Source organism: Necator americanus, chromosome I (genome assembly GCF_031761385.1).
Source record: "Necator americanus strain Aroian chromosome I, whole genome shotgun sequence".
Taxonomy (NCBI): domain Eukaryota; kingdom Metazoa; phylum Nematoda; class Chromadorea; order Rhabditida; family Ancylostomatidae; genus Necator; species Necator americanus.
The window spans coordinates 17,502,160-17,522,452 of record NC_087371.1 but is presented as its reverse complement, the minus strand read 5'-3'; the positions used below and the strand labels follow the sequence as shown (position 1 = coordinate 17,522,452).

The 20,293-nt window shown below is 40.3% G+C and overlaps 2 protein-coding genes across 3 annotated transcripts; one reads left to right on the top strand and one right to left on the bottom strand.

Moving 5' to 3' along the window:
* Window positions 1–986: 986 nt before the first annotated feature.
* RB195_005956 (uncharacterized protein) lies at window positions 987–9,459 on the bottom strand (the record flags this gene model as incomplete). Its single annotated transcript, XM_064178782.1, has 4 exons — window positions 987–1,007; window positions 2,431–2,485; window positions 3,544–3,648; window positions 9,314–9,459. The coding sequence occupies 4 exons, from the start codon at window positions 9,457–9,459 to the stop codon at window positions 987–989; spliced, it is 327 nt and encodes a 108-aa protein (XP_064035794.1).
* Window positions 9,460–13,297: 3,838 nt separating this feature from the next.
* On the top strand, window positions 13,298–15,480 carry RB195_005955 (uncharacterized protein; the record flags this gene model as incomplete). 2 transcript variants are annotated; one of them, XM_064178781.1, is made up of 4 exons in its annotated part: window positions 13,298–13,410; window positions 15,054–15,100; window positions 15,187–15,232; window positions 15,288–15,480. In XM_064178781.1, the coding sequence occupies 4 exons, from the start codon at window positions 13,298–13,300 to the stop codon at window positions 15,478–15,480; spliced, it is 399 nt and encodes a 132-aa protein (XP_064035792.1). The 2 variants fall into 2 exon arrangements, with proteins under 2 accessions (XP_064035792.1, XP_064035793.1); XM_064178780.1 differs by having other exon boundaries at window positions 15,054–15,232; window positions 15,293–15,480.
* Between the last annotated feature and the right edge of the window lie 4,813 nt (window positions 15,481–20,293).

Here is a 20,293-nt window from a genome sequence, read left to right as displayed (position 1 = left end):
AGTTCTTGTTGTTCTCTTTGGGTACTTGCTGTTTATAGGAGAAAAGCGTTTAACAAACTACTAATGAAAAGAAAGAAACCCCGTCGTAAAATATGATGGTACAACGGAAGAAGGGAAGGGTAATAATACTGGATAAGAGCGTATGATGAGAACAAGCTATTGGCACATGCTTGCTTTGACTAAATTGTTCGAATGAGCTGAAATTTAGATAAAATAGCTTTATTTTGTGTCTCAGGAATGAGAACAGGCATGATAGCACCTTCATCGGCTGGTAAATGTTTTGCAAACAAAAAAAGAACAAAACGATCGCCCGAGTGATATTACAGGAACAAATAAACAAAGAATGTGAAGAAAGACAGCTGTTGACATCGCATCACTTGTTAAATTACTAAGCCAATGTAATAACGAATTCAACATGATTACAAGTCAAGTCAACAAAAACAGCAGTAAACAGTAGAAATATATCTGACAGAAATACTAAAAGTCTTTGGATTCTAAGCGATTTCCGTTTCTTAACTCAGCAATTGTGCCGCAAAATATTTCATCACAGGAAAGTACCCTAGGAGAGGGACTCCTCTACTCTTCATTTTGTCCCTTTCCAAAGAAATTTTTGTTATTTGTGGGAAGTAAACCTATGCGTTTAATATTTTACTCACTATTTATTGCTACATGGAATTATATAGAGAAGGAGCTTCAGAATAGCTAAACGAGGTACCTACATGTGTACTCTTAGCAATCGTAGGCAGTAAAAGTTTGAAAAAAGAACCGTTTCGCAAGTAGAAACAGAGAAACGATTGTGGCGAAGTAGCAGCAAATTTGAGATCCAAAGTAACAAACAACAAAAAAAAACAGAAGTGATAAGCAATAATATAATTCGACTAATAAAAATCCTGGACGGAACAAACGAATTATTTCTTGGAAGAAACTTCGTGAGAAATTTCTCCGGAACCTTTCAAAAGGGATGAATTCAGTGCTACCGTCATCATTCAGTCACACATGCTTTTGATCTGAGGAAATAAGCATGTAAGTTATTCTCTAGAAAAGAATTGAAAGGAAGAAATATTTGAAAACCTAAGAACTTTGTGAAATTCATAAGTGCACTCGAGTGTGGAGTTTTCGTACCGTCAAGAAGTGCAACAATAATCTCTTTTTGAAAGTTATCAGAGAAAGAAGTTCTTTGAACTATTTTAAGGATTCAAATTTGAGATTATAGTGAGGAAAGATAGAAACCAAACAAACGAGGACTGGTTATAGCATACGTCTTGAGGACAAGACTCTCGAAACATACAACACTTCCAAAATTCAGAACTGCACTCTCGTATTACGTTGGCGAAGACGGCGCTATTCAACTGGATCTATCCCCCATAATTAACGTAAGGAAACCAGGGGAATAGAGGCCAATTTCAAAAACAGGACAATTTCCGGTACTTCAAAAAGATTCCAACCCTTGCGAGAGTGTAATAGTTGAAATTTTCTCGAAACACGGGAAATCTTCTCTAATGACACTTTCACATTCCTCTACTTCTTGCAAGATCAGTGCAGAAACAAATGAATTGCGAGGTGTGATTAACTTAATCCACCATTTTCTTTTCTAGAGGAAATTCTTAAGAAGAGCCACACTTTAGCGTGGTCGTTGGAAGAGGAGAAAAATTGCCTGCCCTCCTCGGGTAATGCAAAAACGAAAGTGCGAATATAGAGTATGAAGTGCCAGAAGAAAGGAGTACATCTCTTTTCGGTTTGATGTGGCTGATGCTATGGAGTCAAGCAAAAGCCACAATTGCACGCTCTTTTAATTAGTTATAGGTATTCAGGTCATAAAATTATGCAAGGCCTTCTACGTACTACAAATACATGGAAATCCGCTGCAAATGTGTATTCTAGTCATTATTTCATGTTTCGAAAGAAAACTTCGTATGGAGAGCATTACCAGTTTTGAGATGGAGAGAAATCTAGGTTGCAAAAGCTTCGGGAAGTAATTTTTCACAACGATTTACTATTGAATTTCGAAATCTTCCAACGAGAGCGTTAGACAATCCAAAAGTTCGGAAAAAAAAACTGATTTAAAACTTCTGAGTGACTGATGTCTCAGCTGATCAGCAAAAACCGAGAAACAGAACGTTTTGTTAGGCTTTCCTACTTGATTTACGGCTCGGATCTATCATATGATTTATTTCGTTCTTTGCCATGTCATTTTAAAAGAGTTCATTCCGTGAACTTTTCCCTAGGACCCCCAAGAAGGTGCAGGCTCGTGCAGCAAAGAATTTGCAAACAATTCACGCTTGCTTTTGCTGCCTCACGGAACCGAGCAATTTTCCATTAGCAAATTATAATTGCCTCATGGAAAGAGTTCTATAGAAATGAGATTTTGTAGTTTGCAGGAGACGAAGAGAAGGAAATTCATAAAAAAGGAAAAAAAGATGTCTGTCTCACCCGCTGCCTCCCAAAAAAGAAAGTTAATTCTGTTCGACACATGGAAATCGTTCCGCTGAAAACAAACACGGATATTTCATTTTTAATCCTGTAAGCTTTCAATGCCTTTCGTAGATTTTGAAATCGAACTACCATTTGCAGAATTGATGCATATGCGGCACTATTTACTTCCAAACTATCTTTTTCCAATCTAAAGGCAGCATACCACGAATCTGACGTGAAAACGGGAACAAGCGTGGGACGTTTCTACTGAAATCGTGGTGAAGAACGGCGTCTTGCATGCCATTTTTTTCGACGGTCAGGAAGAGATGAGCGGAACCACTCCTGATCCCGAGATCTACAACCCCATCTCTAGCTTTTACAAATTCCCTCACCACTCTCACCATTCGTGCTATGCTGCCATTAAATAGAAATTGATTTCTGACTATGTTGTAAAACGAAACCCAATCAATTCTAACAAAAAAGCATACTGCGTACGGAAAAAAATCATTCAAAAATAGGCAAGAGCCGGAAATAGGATGAAATAAGCACAGTTATCATCAAATTGGTACTCGCTCCAACTTTTGCGCTTTCTAATCATAAGCAGAGTAGCCTTTTCTTCGCCTCCTCAAAAAAGGGACGATTAAATCAGTGTTCTTCTTTTAAAATCCTTATGCCCCAAGTTTGGGTATGGGCAGAAATAGAAATTGTATTAAATGTTGTAGATAGATAGAAGTGCAACTACGCAAATAAAATGCAGAATCAGACTGAATAGGTGGATAGCAAGTATCTAGAGTGAATTTCTAGACTGCCAAGGTACTGCACTTTTAATGGAGAATGGAGAGAAGAGGATAGGATGAGGGAGGAAAAGGAGAGGGTGGGAACCGACTATCTGAGATCAAAATATAAACTGCATAATATAAATGTAGTATTTGTGGTATTTGGTCCAAAAGACGCCATCCCTTCGAGCTATCAATAAATATATGCTAGGTAGTGTTTTCTGGTCTAGTTTTACTTTTGTTAAGTGACCTCATAAGTGTTAGTCGCCAACGACCGAATATTAATAAACAATGTAAATACGCATTTATATAATCGTTCAATTGAAAAAAAACAAAAAAAAAATACTTATCTCACCCTAGCCTACTGTTTTCATCCTCAAGATTCCACGGTGAAGGTGGGGAACAAAAGTTCCCTGCTCTCTTTAATGAGGCCGTCGAGGCGTGTGTTTCACGAGGGCTCCTGCATGCGCTTTTTACATTTCATCCCCTATTGTGTTTGCCTTTAAAACCGATATATAGCAGATTTTTTTCTGATAGCAAAGAAAGGGAAGAAAGAAGTGGTACTTACTTTGTTTCCATTCCAATATAAAGAAGCCTTGAGTGCGCCCATAATTAAATTATATTTTTAGAAAGCTCGCAATGAAATCACTTTCCGCTTTTTACTCACGGAATGTCGAAAAAAAAAAGAGACAAAGCTGAAAGTGCTGCGAAGAGCTCTATTGAAGATGGTGGGGAACAAGGATTGAAAAAAGTTTCTTCGTAGCAAATTGAGAGAGTGCATAATGGTGCTACCAGTAAAAATACGACACATTTTCTCGAGAAATGCATTCGAATGATTCTGTTAACTTTCGAAAAGAAAAAAGCCAAGGAGCGGAAGCTGTGCAGCAATCCTTAACTTAGTCTAAAATATTTTCGATGAATTCCAAAAAAAAAACTACTGTAGTAATAATGATCAAGTAGTGTACTGATTGCAAGCAATCAGTACTTAGACACAAATCTCCCACATCTCCTGCAGAATAGAACAAAACGGGAAGAAAACATAAAAGGCGAGGTTAAAGTGCGCTCAGGAAAAAACTACCAACAATTAAAGAATGCCTCTCCAATTCTCGAAAATTGCTCGTTCCTTTCATTTTCTTTTTTCCTTCAAGAAATCTACTGTATTTCATTTGCATAGAAATCGACACGTTTCATATTATTTATAAAATGTGTGGTAGAATGCTGATTTTTTTTATGATCAGCAAAAAATTGTATGGTATTCACATTGACGTATCTCGACGAAGAAAATTAATGGGACATGCAACTAATAGATTGATTTAAAAAATAAGCTTAGTGAGCAGCAATCCATAACGAAAGGCAAATTTGACGCGAACAGGGGCGGGGAGGGGTGGAATGTCAATTTCTTAGCTGGTATTTCCTTCCACAAGTTTGAAAAATCTTGAACCGAAATTTGCTCAAGCCAAGCGCGCTGAAGATCACCGTCGATCCTACGAGAGATGTTTGAAAGCTAGGATTTCGCCTTGAACAAACTAACTCAGTCTTATTTCCAATTACAGCTTTCACCACGTGCAAAACGAAACGAGTGAAAAATATATTGACCAAGAATCTAATTTTAAACGCAAGCGGCCGAAAAGACTCTGGACCTGCAAAAACTCCCCAGCCCTGCTCTCTACACGAAAATACTGGATACAGCTGAAATATATTGCAGCAATCGCAGAAGAATTAGTAGCCTAAATACGTTCCACAATGTGCTGGGAAAAAACTCTTTTTCCATAGTTCCCAGGTATTTGAGCATAGACCTCGAGAAATTATTCGATAGAACCGATCTGTAAAATCCCCGGCAGAGATCAGCAGCATCTCTACAAAAACACCGTGAAAACGCTCCATTCGGATGTGCAATGATCTTCTGTGGATACTGAAGGCAAAAGTAATTAAACATTGAGATATGTGTATGGTAAATCGTCGAATAGGCGTTCCCATGATGATGATCCTTGGACACCATGAATACTCAGCTGTTTATCTACATGTGAAAAAACAATCAGCTAGAAACCAAATTCATAACATTAGAAATTAATGCGAAGAGAAAAGCATTATGTGAGTTTCAAATAACTTCGAATCGGCTAGCCGTAGTTATTTATAGAGCAAGTGACAGCATTGCATTTTAGACAGCATGTAGCACAAAGAACTTTATTTTTCAGCGCGAAAGATGACATTTGTCGGAAATAGCAATAAATGAATTCCACTTCAATTAATCATCCTCAAATGTGTCAGATATCATCAACGTGTGGGCCACGCGAATACACAAAGGTTTCAATGTTTGAACGTACTATGTTTATTTTAACTTTCTCGCAACAAGCCAGCTGAGAGCGAGCATAGGGATATTTTCCAGTAAGTGCATTAAGTCTTGAAAATCAAAAACTTCGCCTTAAATACAAACAGTTGTAGTGCGTTCATTGTTCGCGTTCTGCGACTGAATGTTGGTGAACAATTTAAGGGGCGCAGAAAAAGAGAAAAGTGTGGCGTAAACAGAGGCAGACACAATGAAGAACTTAATCTCAGACCACAACCAGCAACAGAGCAGTTGCTGGTCGCAACCAAACATACGCTTTAACGACGCCCAAATTTCTCTACAAAACAGCACAAAATTTTGTAAGGAAAAAAGTCATCTTCTTCATAGAAATCCGAAACAGCACTCGATTCTATTTTTTCTCTCCTCCATGGGTAGCACAGCCTTTGATGCATTCAAGTGAATAAATATCGTACTTAGCTTCAAATGAACAATAGAAAACCAACATCAACAGAATCCCTAAAAAGCATTTTAGCAAGTTACTTGAATATCTGAAATTTCTTTGTTTAACCATAGGGAATAAGTCATTGAAACTTTGCTCTTGTCACTGCCCTCAAACACAAAAATGGTAGAATACTATCCTTGACCTCTTGCTTCTTCAATGACAAACAGCTACTGCTGCAACACACTCCAGCACTGCACCATGGAGCTGTGTGACGGTGATTTGGTCCCACTTCGAAATTCGTCGCCATAGTGACTAGCATCTCCTATCTTGCGCGATAGACCCACTGTGTATATGATTCCACTAGTCATACCGGCTGTGTTACTAGCAGGTACGGCATCGAGAAGAAAGCCAAAATAAAAGCCAAAAAAGACAAGTGCAGTTGACGACAACATCAAGAGGACTTTGGCGGTCACTGTCGTTTGAAGGCAGGCAACATCCTCTTCTCCCGCCTGAACAATCTTCTATTATCGTCGTATTTCCTATCCATGCACATCTTTTTTTAGAGCGGGCCATAAACGTAATGAGCGAAACAATTCGCACCACCCTCAACCTTGAAATAACGAAAGAAACCAGGAAAAGAAGTATCCGGTGCACTTCGCGTAACTCATCCAGCCTTACAGAATTCTCTAACGTAGGCGAAAAGAAAGTGTTTCAGATGAACAGCCACCTCTCGTTCTTCTAACTCCAAAGGCACCAGAAGAAAAATTTGCAGCGGACGAAGACTGCGACTGCGTGGTTAATCTTCAAGCTTATTGCTCGGCCTTTCTACTCTTCTGTTCTTCGATGACTACGTCTTCCTGGGCATCTGTGATTATTTACCTGTGATTAGGAAAGAAGTACCAGAAGAAGATGCAAACAATGCTCAGGAAGAGATCAAGCGCGAGAACAATGAGTAATAGTGAAAAAATTCAAAAAAAAACTTTAAACTTTTTGATAGGACTGAGCACCTTATATATTCCGTATCAGAAGTATTAAATTGAAAAAAAAATAAAACAAAATACTGAGGAAAAACTGAGCAAATTGAAGATATTTGGTAGACACTTCGTAGTTGTTTTGAGCAATCTACGAAAAAACTACCTCCGCTCAAATGCGGAAATACCATCACCGGAGCAGCACTTTGTTCAGCAAAGCGTAACAAGTTCGTTGCTCATCGCAATCCAATTACACGCTCACTTTGGCATTAGAGTAGTTCAAAGTCTGGCAGTGAACCGAGGTAGAAGGTGCTATTCGGTGATCAGATGCAAAAATTGTGCGAAGAGTTCTTTTCCGTGCGTCAGTTCCTCTAAATACTTGTGCGTATCTCTCTTGAAGTGAGCCAGGCGAATAGTAGGACATCTGTTCTCAGTAGATTGTCATAAATAGGAAGCACTGGTTCATGCATTTCTTGAGAACAATGAACTTCTGGATCACCGTCTTTAGGGAAACATCACACTTTCAGTCAGTTTCTATTCGATACACCGTCTTGTGAGGGCAGTCCTCCTCGTCCGCGTGGTCCCTTTCTAGCAACTGTAATTGATCGTTTTGTAAAGATCGATGGGTTAAGGTGAAATCCACAACTGTGAAGGCGCAGAATTGCGGGAAACTTTCCATGTTTTCAAAATTCCGTGGTCGATACTACATATCCCGATAGTGGGAACCGATGAAGGTGAAGTAGATTAGAAAAAATTATCTAGAAATAAACATATCTCAAAAAATGATTAAGACAATGAATCGGACCCTATCACTGGAGCCAAACCGTGAATTTATGAAGACAAGAGGTCTCGCGACAACGTTGGTATTCACTAATGAGCTCTGATAAAAACGCTGCAAAAGTACTGGGCGAATTAATGGATGCTAACGAGTTGAGCTCGCACTTGTATGCAACACCGAATGATCTATAACGCTGTGATCTATGAAGTAATCTTTTGAGAAATTCTATGATAAGAAAAATATGACAATCGACTCTAAGAACAAAATACGAGCAGATTTTTGGGAACAGAGAATGGGAATGAGGAAGAAGAGCTGACCGGTAGCTAGGAAAAGGAGGGCAGCAAGGAAATGGTTGGAAGGTGCAAATGAAGTTAGCAACTAAAAAAAGATAGGGTTAAAAGTAGTGAGAATCATTCAAAGAAAACTAGAAGAAAGTGTGTGGATAAGGACTCTAAAAAAACAAATGACTAAGAGAGAATAAACCCCCCCCCCCCCTCTCCCAAAAAAAAACTAAAGTTTACCAATAAAACGTTGGAGACGAAATGAAAAAACGGGAGGGAAAAATCAAAAAAAGAGCTGATGAAATTTTTCTTGAGTTGCAGCTAATTTAAAAAGGAAAGGTAAGTTGTCAAACGGGCTCTCAAGGGAGAATCTGTCTGTCTGTGGGACCGAAACAGAGGTGATCGACAAGATGAATACGTTGATTTCTCTCGCAGAATCTGAAGCAATTCCTTTCAACCATCCGTAAAATAATGATCGCTATCTCTAATACCACCATCGAACATACAACGCTGAAGTCACTGCACACATTGCAGTTCATATGCTACAACTGATATTAGCAACAACCCAATTTCTAATCTTGAAATTAGCATTCTATTTCTTCCAGTTCAAGAACTCTTCACCGCTTTAAATCATATTCATAACATCCAGTAAAGAAAATGCAAAGGAAATGCAGTGTAATTCGTAGAAAAACTCACACTGTGGAAGCAAAGAGCCAAAAATTGTTTATCACCGAACGAGTACAGCTGGGAAACGAAACCAGGAGAACGTAAAATGCGGAAACAAGGTGGGCAATTTGAGAGGAGAGTGCTTGAGTAGAGAGATGAAGCCCTCGAAGAGAGAAAAGGTGTTAGTCCAGCGCACATTTTTCCGAAGCAGTCACATGATTGCTGAAGCGTAAAGGCATCACCCCAAGAATCTGAGGTTATACGGATTTCAGGTGGAGTATTCGTATATGGAATCGTAGATTATGGAAAAAAACGGACCGGAAGATACGGTTTCGAGCGTTCCAAAGCGCTATTTTCTACAACGAGTTCGATTGGAGCGCGCTAGCCTTGTGCACGTGCCGACCGCATCTTCCGGGTCGTTTTTTTTACGGCAAATAGAAAGAAATGGACGAAACCACCCTTCTCTCTAGAATCTACTATGCCGTATACGAATACTCCACCTGAAATCCGTACCACCTCAGATGCGTGGGGTGATGCCTTTAGACGGCAAAATTCTGATATTTCCTGAATTCGGAACATTCGATGCGCTCTAAACTCTGCAGGCGCTCCAATGTGTAACTGTAACAGTTTTTATATGACGTTTTTGTGCAAATGCAACTGAGAAGCTACCGTAGTCGTCAAATATTCAAATTTCCCTCACACAGATCCGGTATGGAAGTTTTCTGTGCTGAGCAATTGTTGCTCACCATCGTCAAGTGCTCTCGAAATGAAAACTCGACGCCGCCAACCGGACCGTTCCCTTTCACGGAGAGCTGGCCGTACTGGGCAGACTCCTTTGTCTGGCATCGGGCTCGGCAAAAAGCCATTTTCTGCTACTCCTCTGCAACCTATCTAGCTCAATTTGATTGTTCTTCTTCTCATTGCACCTATACTCCCCTTGGTTTCCTCTGCTCTGGTTTATCTCACCTAATAACTAGAAAATTTTCATAGGTAAAAGAAATTCTATAACAAAAGAAAACAATCCTTTGCCTGAGTTTCTGAATTCTTCACAAGCTTGCATGATGTTCTTTGCATTTCCTCTACTCTTATCGTCTTTCAGCGTTGCTGATCATCCTGATCAAAAAGAGAGGGTTGGAAGAAATTCTACAGAAAAAAGGGGTCTGGAACGTTGGCGCACTCATAGTAGTGGAATCGTCCTCTTGCTCTTAAAATAAATCACAATGGAAATAGATAACTGAGTTATGCAAATTTTTGTGATCAAGCTATGAGAAGTAGCATGAACTAATTAGAAGGTCACTTATAATGTTCAAACATAGAAATGCATGAATATACATATTTCCGCTCCCCCTTTTGAAACAAAATTAATGTGAGTGTAAATATTTTGTTTGAAATTTGAGAAGGAAGTCTGAAAAATCCCATAGGTTATGTTTCTGCATGAAGAGGATTTTGAAACACCCAAACAGCTTAGAGAAGTTCATATTAGCGGTGTTCCACGCGAGTAACAGAAAGACAACTCTTTGCGCTTCACCAGGGACCATTAACCAACCCCCATAATCCTGAATGATGTTTTCCCTCTCCTCCGGCCTACGTTGCTCTTCAGCAGAACTTTGTGGGCTCTTCAGCATCTGTAAGAACTAATAGACCGACTCTTCTAGGGACATCTAATCAACAGGTGCACGGTTTAAAAAAACTCATAAGCGGGTGGACGGATCCGGATGTGATTTCCAAGACATGCTCATGACTCGTACAAGTTCGAGGGGGCTGAGGATTGAATTCCCTAGTGGTCATTGTCCGCCTAAGCTGTAGAAAATAGAAATATACAATGAAAAGAGAATTTTCTTTTGCTCAACTTTTGCCTTTCACATGTACTCCCTCGCAGATGGGGACAAAATTCCTTAGATACAGTAGACCGAAAAGAAGAGGAAAGTTACAGGGAAGTTAGTGCACGATCTGAAAAAAAAGAAAACACGCACAACGAATTCGAGGCAGAAAATGGATATGAATTTTCTGTTTAGTAACTGGAAATCTTATATACCCTGCCTTTACCATTTGTCGATATCTTCTGGAAGATTTGAAAACAAGCATTCAATTATTATTATAGTCAGTCTTTTCATTCGTTTGATTGAGCAAAACAAAAAAACGCATCAAATAGCGGAGCTTTTCTAGAAATTCTCGCATATGTCTTCGTGATTTCCTTCTTAAAAACACATTGTAACCATGGTAAAAAAAATCATCATTCAATTGATGCTATATTTCTTTTGGATAGGCCAAATTCTTCGTCCTGGAAGGTTTATAGCGCGAACGAATCGACGAGACGGCAGAAAAATAGCGTTTTTTTTTATTACCAGGTCCATAAGAAGGGTATACCTCATTTCTGCAGATCCTCAAATAAGAAGATTGCTGAGGTAACAACCAAATCCAAGACCCGCATACGTGAAAACTGACACCAAACTCATTCCTTGTAAATCGAACATAGTTAGCCTTTAGATTGAGACCAGTTCACAACACCAAACCCGCTCACAAGTCTATTTGACGTCGGAAGGGAAAAATTTCCTAGCTAAACTGATACTGTACTCCATAATGGTGAAAATAGAGTTACGAATCAAATTCGAGAGGCTATTTGAGATCTCCGCTGTGCTCATAGATTCGGTTGGTGAACCTCTGCTCAGAAGAAATGTAACGTCGTGCGGTAGAGGCATTCTTCCGCACCAGTAGAGCATCATTAGCTGTAGCCTGATTTTAAAAAGTGCTAAGCTGGTAGTGCTAGTGATTCTCTTCGCAGCTTATCAATCAATCAAGCTTTCAACTTCAATCCAGAATCGTTTGAGATTTATGAATGCGTATGCGGGCTGTACTGTAACCTGCAAATGCCAACCGATACATCTGGCCAGTGTTCTTTTTTCGAACAAGGTTAGCACCTGTTTATTCACTCGGACAAATGGAGGACTTGATTGGTCAGGAGCGCGCTCGGACCATCGAAAGTGCTCCAGAATGGAAAATTGTAGAAAATGCCATCCTGATACGTGGTGTATTTTGAGCACGTGTAACGGTCAACATCTAGTGAGCAGTTCATAAGATGCACTAATCCCTCCTGCAGGAGATCAGCAGTTTTCGGGATTGCCCAATATAGACTCGTTCTATCCCATGCTAATTGCTGGCACACTCATGAAACGGTACCTTACGAAGTGCTTTAGATGGTCTGCTTTTTCTATGCGATGCTACTAAAGGGCAGACCCTTGACGAATAAGGCAGAGGCTACTAAAGGGCAGACGAATAATATGTGCTAAGGATATTTCTGGATGTGTTTTGGTAGGGAGAGTATGAGGAGGTGGCGACAACGAGCGAAACCCCGCCAAATTTGGCGGGAAAGTGGAGGTTCGCGTTGCTTCCTACTTCTCTCTGCTTCTTTTTCAACAAAGGAGAATTCCCTTTACAAGTCACAGGAGATCAGACACAAAAGGTGCTGCTGCTCATCATTCTCACATTCTTCTGCATGGTTGAGTCATCGTTTTTCGTTCCAGAGGCATGTTTACTGCCATAAAATACCTTCGAACCGCACCTTCGTCTTTTTTGCTATCCCAACACAATTCGCCTTCGTCTGCCTTCCTACCAGGTTCACATGCAGTTCTAGATGTTCTGATTATTAGCTTCTCCAATCCTCACCAACATCGACAATTTCTTGGCACTACGCAGATTTGTAGTTATTTCTTCGCAGGTTTTTTTACAGGTGTTTTTTTTGTCGACAAAGGAACTTTTTAGAAGAAATGCAACTGACAACATCCAGACGAAAGATCTTCTTCACCCAGTAACATCATTAACCTTTCTTATCCTGATCCTTCTTACGCTGACTTGTACTTGCAAAACTTGAATGTGGCAGTTTAGAAATCCAAAAGATTTGTTCAAAAGACTATCGAGTTTCGTTTTTAGCCATCTTTTCCAAAAATCGTGGAAAAAACAAGCACTGTGGCACACTGATGAAACATTACTAATCGAAACAGTGCTTAAGCACATAGTTCTTCTTTGGACTTCGTCTCAAAAATCCACCAATGAAATCGAGATGGTGGATTATTCCCCAATTAAAATTAAAAAATCTTTCAGATCTACGCTTTACCTTCTGTTACAGGTGCACTAGCATCCAGAGTAACCTGCAGGGAAATCGACCCATCAGCTAAATTATCAATTATTGCTGCTTCGCGCATTTTTGGGGAATTTTTAGCATTTTGAGGATAATGACCCACCCTCACCAAGAATTAGCAGTATGTATCGAGCTAACACACCTGGTCGGGATACGAATGACGTTTTTGGTTAGCAGCAATCGACTGCTCATAGAATAATGCGGCGACAATCCCCGACTTCTGAGTAATTAAATAAACATCCTTTTCATTCTCAGTAATCTGCAACTTACATGGTTCCAACAAAGTTCTTGCATCACGTACTGCCGTCTTTGCAATGCCTTCTACAAATTATGAGCTAACCATGCGTCGAACTTCCTCTTTTCCTTATTCACCTTCTGACTAACGGCTTGTTTGCCCGGTTCACACTCGTACCTTTTCAAGCGTAACAAATCGATGTCATGAGTGTTTGCCTCACCCTTTTTATGACCACCCTGTCGCTCCTCCACAGTTGGTTCGAATACCTTTCTGAACTACTATCTTATTATAAAGGGTTGTAAGTTATATTTAGGATGAGATCTTTGTTGCTGTTGATGTTTACGGCTGTAACGGTGGCATCAGTGGCGGCAGAAGGAGTGAGCAGAGTAAAGCGGAGTTACTACGGCTACGACTACGGATACGGCGTGTACGTTGGATTTTTCACAACAATTAGAATCAGAACAGCAGAGTGTTATCTTAGCTCACATAAGAGTGAAGACAAATATGAACATACCAGCCTGAAGTCCGGCTTTAGCCGGAATTCAGGCCTTTTTTGGTGTTCGCTTCGCTTGCCTTCACCAATCAATAAAAAATAACAGTAGCGACACTTTTGTAAAATTAAAATTGTTTTTTTCTGTCAACGTTTTCTTCGATTTTTTTACTCGAAACTTTAAGCATAGATGAAAGATTTTATGGTTTTTCCCTAGACGCATCAGTTCTATATTTGGAAAACAATCAAACTTGATTTTACATCTATGTTCCTTTCAAACCTCCACAATTTGGAAACGTTATTGAAAGTATGGGTTTTTTTCCTTCTCAACTACTAGCAAAGAACGATATGTTAACATGAAGACATGAATATCACTATCGTAGTGATAAAAATAACGTTCTACGTCAGATTACGTAAACCGTTGGCTACTATGTATTGTATTTAAGCAGCCGCTCGCACGTGTGTTTCCTCCTTTTGAAAAAAGAATGTTAGCAGCGTTAGGGAGACATGCTGGGAAATAGATATGTGAACCACAGAAACCCATTCCACTGCGTTGGGGCTCCCGCGCACCAATCCGACGCAGTGGAGTAGAACCCGTCTCTCCCCACTCTATAACTTTCTGGCACCGGCGCACCATTCCGACCCCGTGGACCCGTCGCACCCCATTTTACAGCTATCTGGCTCCGGGACACGAATTCGACCCCGTGCGACCCGTCTCACCCAAACTTTACCGCGTTGAGGTTCTAGTGCACCAAAGTGACGCCATAGTGTCCGTTCCCCTCTTTTTTTGGAATTTCTTGACTGACGCACACGCATACACAGACGCACGCACGTGACAGAATAAACCCGTTATTACACAGCATGACAGTTTGCAAATTCGGAAGTATACATTCACATGAAAGTTTATTTACCCTCACTAACATATGAGCGAAACTAACTTTCCTTATCAAACCCAATATAGATGACTACATAGCTTTGGACAATGGATAAAAGGCAGAGTCCTCGCCTATCAGGTGCATGGCTATGGTTCGGTACCTCAACGGTGCAGATTTTGCATCATTGTGGAGTATTTTGGTAACACACGGACAAATGCACACACACCCACACATAGACACGCGGACTAAGCGCGTTATTATATAGAATGATTTGACATCTCATGATTCCTATACAACATCACTAAAACGCACATTCTTTCTTTTTCCATGGTCGGATCAAAGCGAAATGAAGCGCTGACAGTTGCGTAAGCGGCTGCCCTAGAAAAGCGGTTGAAATCGAGATGGGACTGTGGCAAACTGCAGAGTAGGTAGCGGTAGCGGGGATCCTCCCACGATCCCAACCGCTACGCTTCACCGCGCCGCTTCGAGCGCAGCCGCTAACGCAACCGTCCGTGTTGTCCGTGTTTTATGCGGTTTGACCCAACTATAAAGTTATATTTTCCATGTTTGACCTACTCCCAAAATTTATCGTACAAAAGTTGCCCACCCTTCTCTAAGTTTGGGTTTACAAGGCTTCTAAGTATAGTATTGAAGGAGTAACAAGTTTTTACGGAAGTTTCTCGACGATTTTCCTGAGCTCTTCAGTGATGGAGATTTCTGGTACGCAGGCCGTATACTCGGTATCATATTGGGTGTGTCACTACTGCTATTGTGTTGCTGCCTTCCATGCGTATGCATCGCCGGCATCTGGTTCCTCGGATGGTTTGGAATTCGTCAGCGTCGTCGTCAACGAGCAGCAACCAGCATGCGCCACAGCAATCAAGGTGTGCTTTGACGAGTGATTAACTTGGACTAACCTTGTATTCACTTTAACTTCAGTTTAGCGTCTCCACCTCTTAACGGAAATGTGGTTTCTCATCCTATCCACGTCCAAGAATCGCCTCTCCCATCTCGTAGCCGCGACTACTCAGGCGGCGGGAATGTCATCTATACTGCTGAAGACCGTTATTATTCATCTTCTGCCACACCAGGGGATCGTCGTCCTGACTCCTACAGAGCTTCCAAGTTCTAGCTTTCGTATTATTTTGTCTTTCATTCACATGTTGTACATACTCATTTCCTTGATATGAGCTGCCTTAATTTTTTCTACAACTTCTCACTACTGATGATATAAATTCTCACACCTTCATAAACATTATAGCCGGTTATTTCAAAAATGAAGTGTTCTGTGAAGTACTTCTGATTTTAGAAGGTTGTATATCTCACATACACACAGGAGTATCCTGATCAGCAGTGATACAATATGCCAGACCAATGACCTTCGCTTATCACTACAATTAATGTGGCGTAGAATCTTTGCGAACATCTTTGCGAACAGAACCCAGGAACATCCTTATAGTTTTAGTAAGGTCTAGAAAATGAGGACGAGTCTACAGTAGGATCCTCCATTGACTCCGCCCATAAGAACGGATCTAGCCAACTACGTATCTCCACTGCAATTATGTGCCTCCAGTGATTTACAAGTGGATGGAAATTGCGGTGCTGTAGGTACAAGAGCTAGATGTAAAGAAAAAACAGGAAACTTCCGTGCATGATCTAGTATTTCTCCCTGCAGGCAGTGTGTTTGCAGGCGGTGCAGAATGTTTTTCGTTGTCGTGAACGACTTGAGGTTCTCAGGCCTGCTTTGAGCTATCACTGGCAATGAGTTTGCTTCATGAGCACTGGCGGTGGTAAGCTAGTCTAAAACGACATTTGAATCATATCATATTATCCTTTACGTTCACTTATACGTGATCAAATTTCGCTCCATTACTGAACTTCAACAACAAACTCCAACCACAACTTACCACAGGAAATGAATATTTGTCTTATCCATAAAAATGAGAAAGAAGCGAATGAAGTTTTCCGGGATTATCGGGAACAAAATTCAAATCTTTAATCAAATTTGATTGATTATAATTGAATTATTTGATAATAACTTTGGTGTAGAAGCTACCAGCAAAAATTATGATTCAACTACCAAGGGTCCTCGATCCTAACCGCTACCTACGCTCCACCTCTTCGCTTCGAGCGCAGACGCCTATGCAACTGCAGCCTGGTTAATGTCCTTTTGAACCTACTATGACTATAAGACAGGCTGTAAGATTTTAACCTGTAGGGATTTAATATTTCCCCCATTTTTTGTGTGATTATGCACGACTAGAACTCTTCATAGTCCTAATAATGAGGACATTCCTTTTTCCCTCGTCTGATAGTTTCCTCTGATGTCAGAGCATCTCAAGAACTCGAGTGCTTAGGAATTGAATTGCTGTGGCACTTTCATATAACTGTTCATGGCTAGCGCACTTCTAAGACTGATTTAGGGAGTCCACTATAGGTATGACTTAAGAAAAACGGTATTCGTGTTGCAATTACACCTAGACGTTGAAGAGAAACTCATGCCCTACAAACCAAAATCCTAGACGCGCCCAAACAGCAAAGTTAACACCAGAACTGCACCCGCTTTATCAAAAAAAGTGTAGACGGTGTGCAGCACTATTTCTTCGAAAACATGCTGCGTGCACTGGAACAGTCGTGATAAATTGTATTTGGGAGGAATCTGAAGCAGCCAGCCGTATAAGTTCTTGCATGTATGTAACAGATGAGATAAGTATCAAAATTCTCACAATCTACGACGATATTTTGCGTGTCCGAGGAAGAATAATGAATTTAAATTAATGCCGTGACATATTCTGACTGTTCCACTTTCATAAGTAGTAGTTCGTTGACGAACTCGAAGAATTTGTTCTGTTCACATAAAATAATGTAAGCATCAGGAGAGAAGTGTTGATTACTTGATTTTCTCACGACAAAGTCTTTTTCTTTCCTACAGACTCACCAACGGCCGGCACCGACGGCCAGGTGTGTGATAGGATTTTCCAATCAGGGCTCCTAAAGGTAGGGGATTGCAAGGGAATGGGGTCGCAAGGGGGAGTACGGTGGGCTGTACTGAGTGAAGGATAGCATGATAACTAGAACAAAATATTAAATAGTACTAGGTAATTACATAATATATAAAATATTACAGGGTGGGTGTGGCGCAGTGGGTTTGACGTCCGTTGTAGCCACACGATCGAGGATTCGAAACCGCCCTTGTGCAAACCAAGCCCTTCATTTTTTCGGGTTCGGTAAATTGATTCGGTTCGGTTCGATAATTTGCGAGGCCTTGGAAGTCAAGTGGTGTACCATCCGATTGAGAAAATCCTCAAAAAAAAAACCCTTGGAAGATGATTTGCTTCACTCCAAGTTACTCTGAGTTGTTGAGTTTTATTCAAGATCACACTTTTCGACGCGCGAGCAAAAATTGGGATTTTGGCATATTTTTCCATTTCGGAAACATTAGACGGTGTTTCAAGAACACTCATGTAATCGAATAAGGGGACTAAGGAAACCCTTATGAGCAAAATTTCTCCTTCCCGAACCGCCTGATTCTCTTAAAATTTAGATGGGACAAATCCAAAAATAGTCGGGACATTGTATATTGTGTCCCATCAAAATTCCAAAAAAGGTAGCAGATGGAAAAAAAACAGCGATATGATTGTTTTTAGGGCAAACCCTCTTCTCTGAAAAACTACCTGAATTTTTTCTATTCGCGATCTCTCAGACAGTGTACACAGAATCTGAGCTTTTTTGCTCATTGAATTCCATAAAATCCACTTTTAAACTGCTGCAAACTAAGCAAGAAGTGATTTCAATTTTCTAACTCTTTTACAAAGTTTTGACTCAGCGGTGTGTCGAACCTACGTCGTCGTCCCATTGTCACATTGTAGTAACAAAATGTTGATTTTCTCGTGTGTTTTTTTTTTTGACTTTCCTCTGTAATTCAACGTATGCATCTGACTCCTCTTTTTTTTCGTCGTATTTTGTCTTTTAGTCAGTATTTGAAAATATTTCATAGATTTTGGAACAAAAGTAGAATTTCATCTTAAGAAAAATGAAAATAGAATAGAACAAAAATGAAAAAAGAAATTTGTTTCTTCTACTACTTGGTGTTTTTTTATTCTGTCAGCTACCAAATTTCACATTTGAATATACATATTGAATTGGCAGCAACCTAGAACTGTTGCAGGAACGTTGAAAGAGGAGGAAGAGGAGAAGAGAAACGAGAGAGGGAGGAAGTGAGGGAGGGAGGGGAGTCGTATCCAAGACGCTCGTGCCCACCACCACACCTACCCTTCCCACTCCGGCCACAGTCGTGAGCATAGAGATCACCCGCTCCTAAGAAACAGAAAAAAACCATTAGTTTCGAAAGACGAACGAAAAGGAGAAACGCAATGGCGAATAATAGAGAAGTTCACGATAATATCGTGCTTCTTATGAAGTATAGTCGGGTCAAAACGACATGAAGCACGGTGCAATTGCGTAAGCGGCGCTCGAAGCGGCGCGGTTGACTCAGCAGTTGAAATCGATGTGGGACCACTGCGAACTGCAGCGATAGGTGGTCCCAGCAAGGACTCTACCACGATCTTAACCGCTATGCTCCATCACGCCGTTTCGAGCGCAGACACTTACGCAACTGCACCGTGCTTCCAGCGTTGACCCTACTATAGATCGGTGGAGTAGTGTTCAGTATACCGTAGTTTAATCTGCACTACTATTTGCTTACTGCTTCACCATCTCGTTTTCCCTGGGTTTCAAGGAGTAGAAGATACACTACTGCATCGGAGAGGAGAAATCAATCTGTAGTAGCAAATAATAATGTTTTTGTGTCGATGTTACCCTTACTGCTCACCCAAATCTCCGATCAATTTCAGGTTATGCTTGTTGGTTGGCTACATCACAGCTACAGATTGAAAGAGAATCAAAAACTTTTTCTGCCCAGGAGCCCGGAAAGAATTTAAAAATTCATATCGGCCTTCGACTAAGCAAACTAAGGTTGAAGAATCGGAATTCTTCGAAACATCAAAGCAACGAATCCATCACCAACCTCATATGTTAAAGAATTAGAACTAGAAGAACTGCCTTATTTATAGAGCCTATGGAAGAAATATAATATTATTTAAAAGTACTAAAGAATATTTGTTATAGGATTTTCTAGTCAAAGGAAGCAGTTTAAGAACAGCAGTCATTCTTACTCTCCTTGAAACTACGATTAGAACAAAGTTAAATCGTGACCCATTGACTTCATTTAGCTGAAGATTCGTTACTCGATTCGATTCGCTTTCGGCAATGTTAAATACGCAATGCAGCTTTACTTCTTTTCTCTTCCGACAAAGTAGGTTTCGAAAGTGTTTTCAGGTAATAAGTACCGCAAGAAAGCTAGGAATAGCCGTGATTACACATGCAAATAACTAAGTTTTTGACCTAGTAGAAGTTATTTACAATGCTCTTACACTAATCAGCTATTTATTTGTTAGGGGTATTTGGTCTGTAAGTGTGAAATACTCATGTTGGAAGATGAATTTATTACTGTCCTCTTTTTGAGACGACTGTTATAAGCACGCCCATAGTTTCATACGGTATTACAACTATAAAAGGGGTTCCACATTCAATTGACCTTTGAAAGCCACTTCACACTGGAAAGTTTCGCACTTCCAGGACATTTTTCCTACTGCTCGTGTGGCGTCTCGTGAGAAGCGCCATTTTCTTTCCACTGGTGTCCTTGCAGTTTTGTTCAAAGCCAGAAAAAGAACCAGTTCCTTTTTTCCCTTAGACGATTAGAACTGACACTTAAAAGAAAGTGGTTTCACTGAAAATCGTTGAGGCAAATTTTCATCTGTTGTACTTGCCATAGCAAAAAGTAGCACTCTGAGAATTCCCCTCCAGTTTCGTATAAACAACAACTCTCATTTTACTTATGAAGGCTCCGTTATTAGTTGCATATGTAGGACGAGAACAAAAACTAA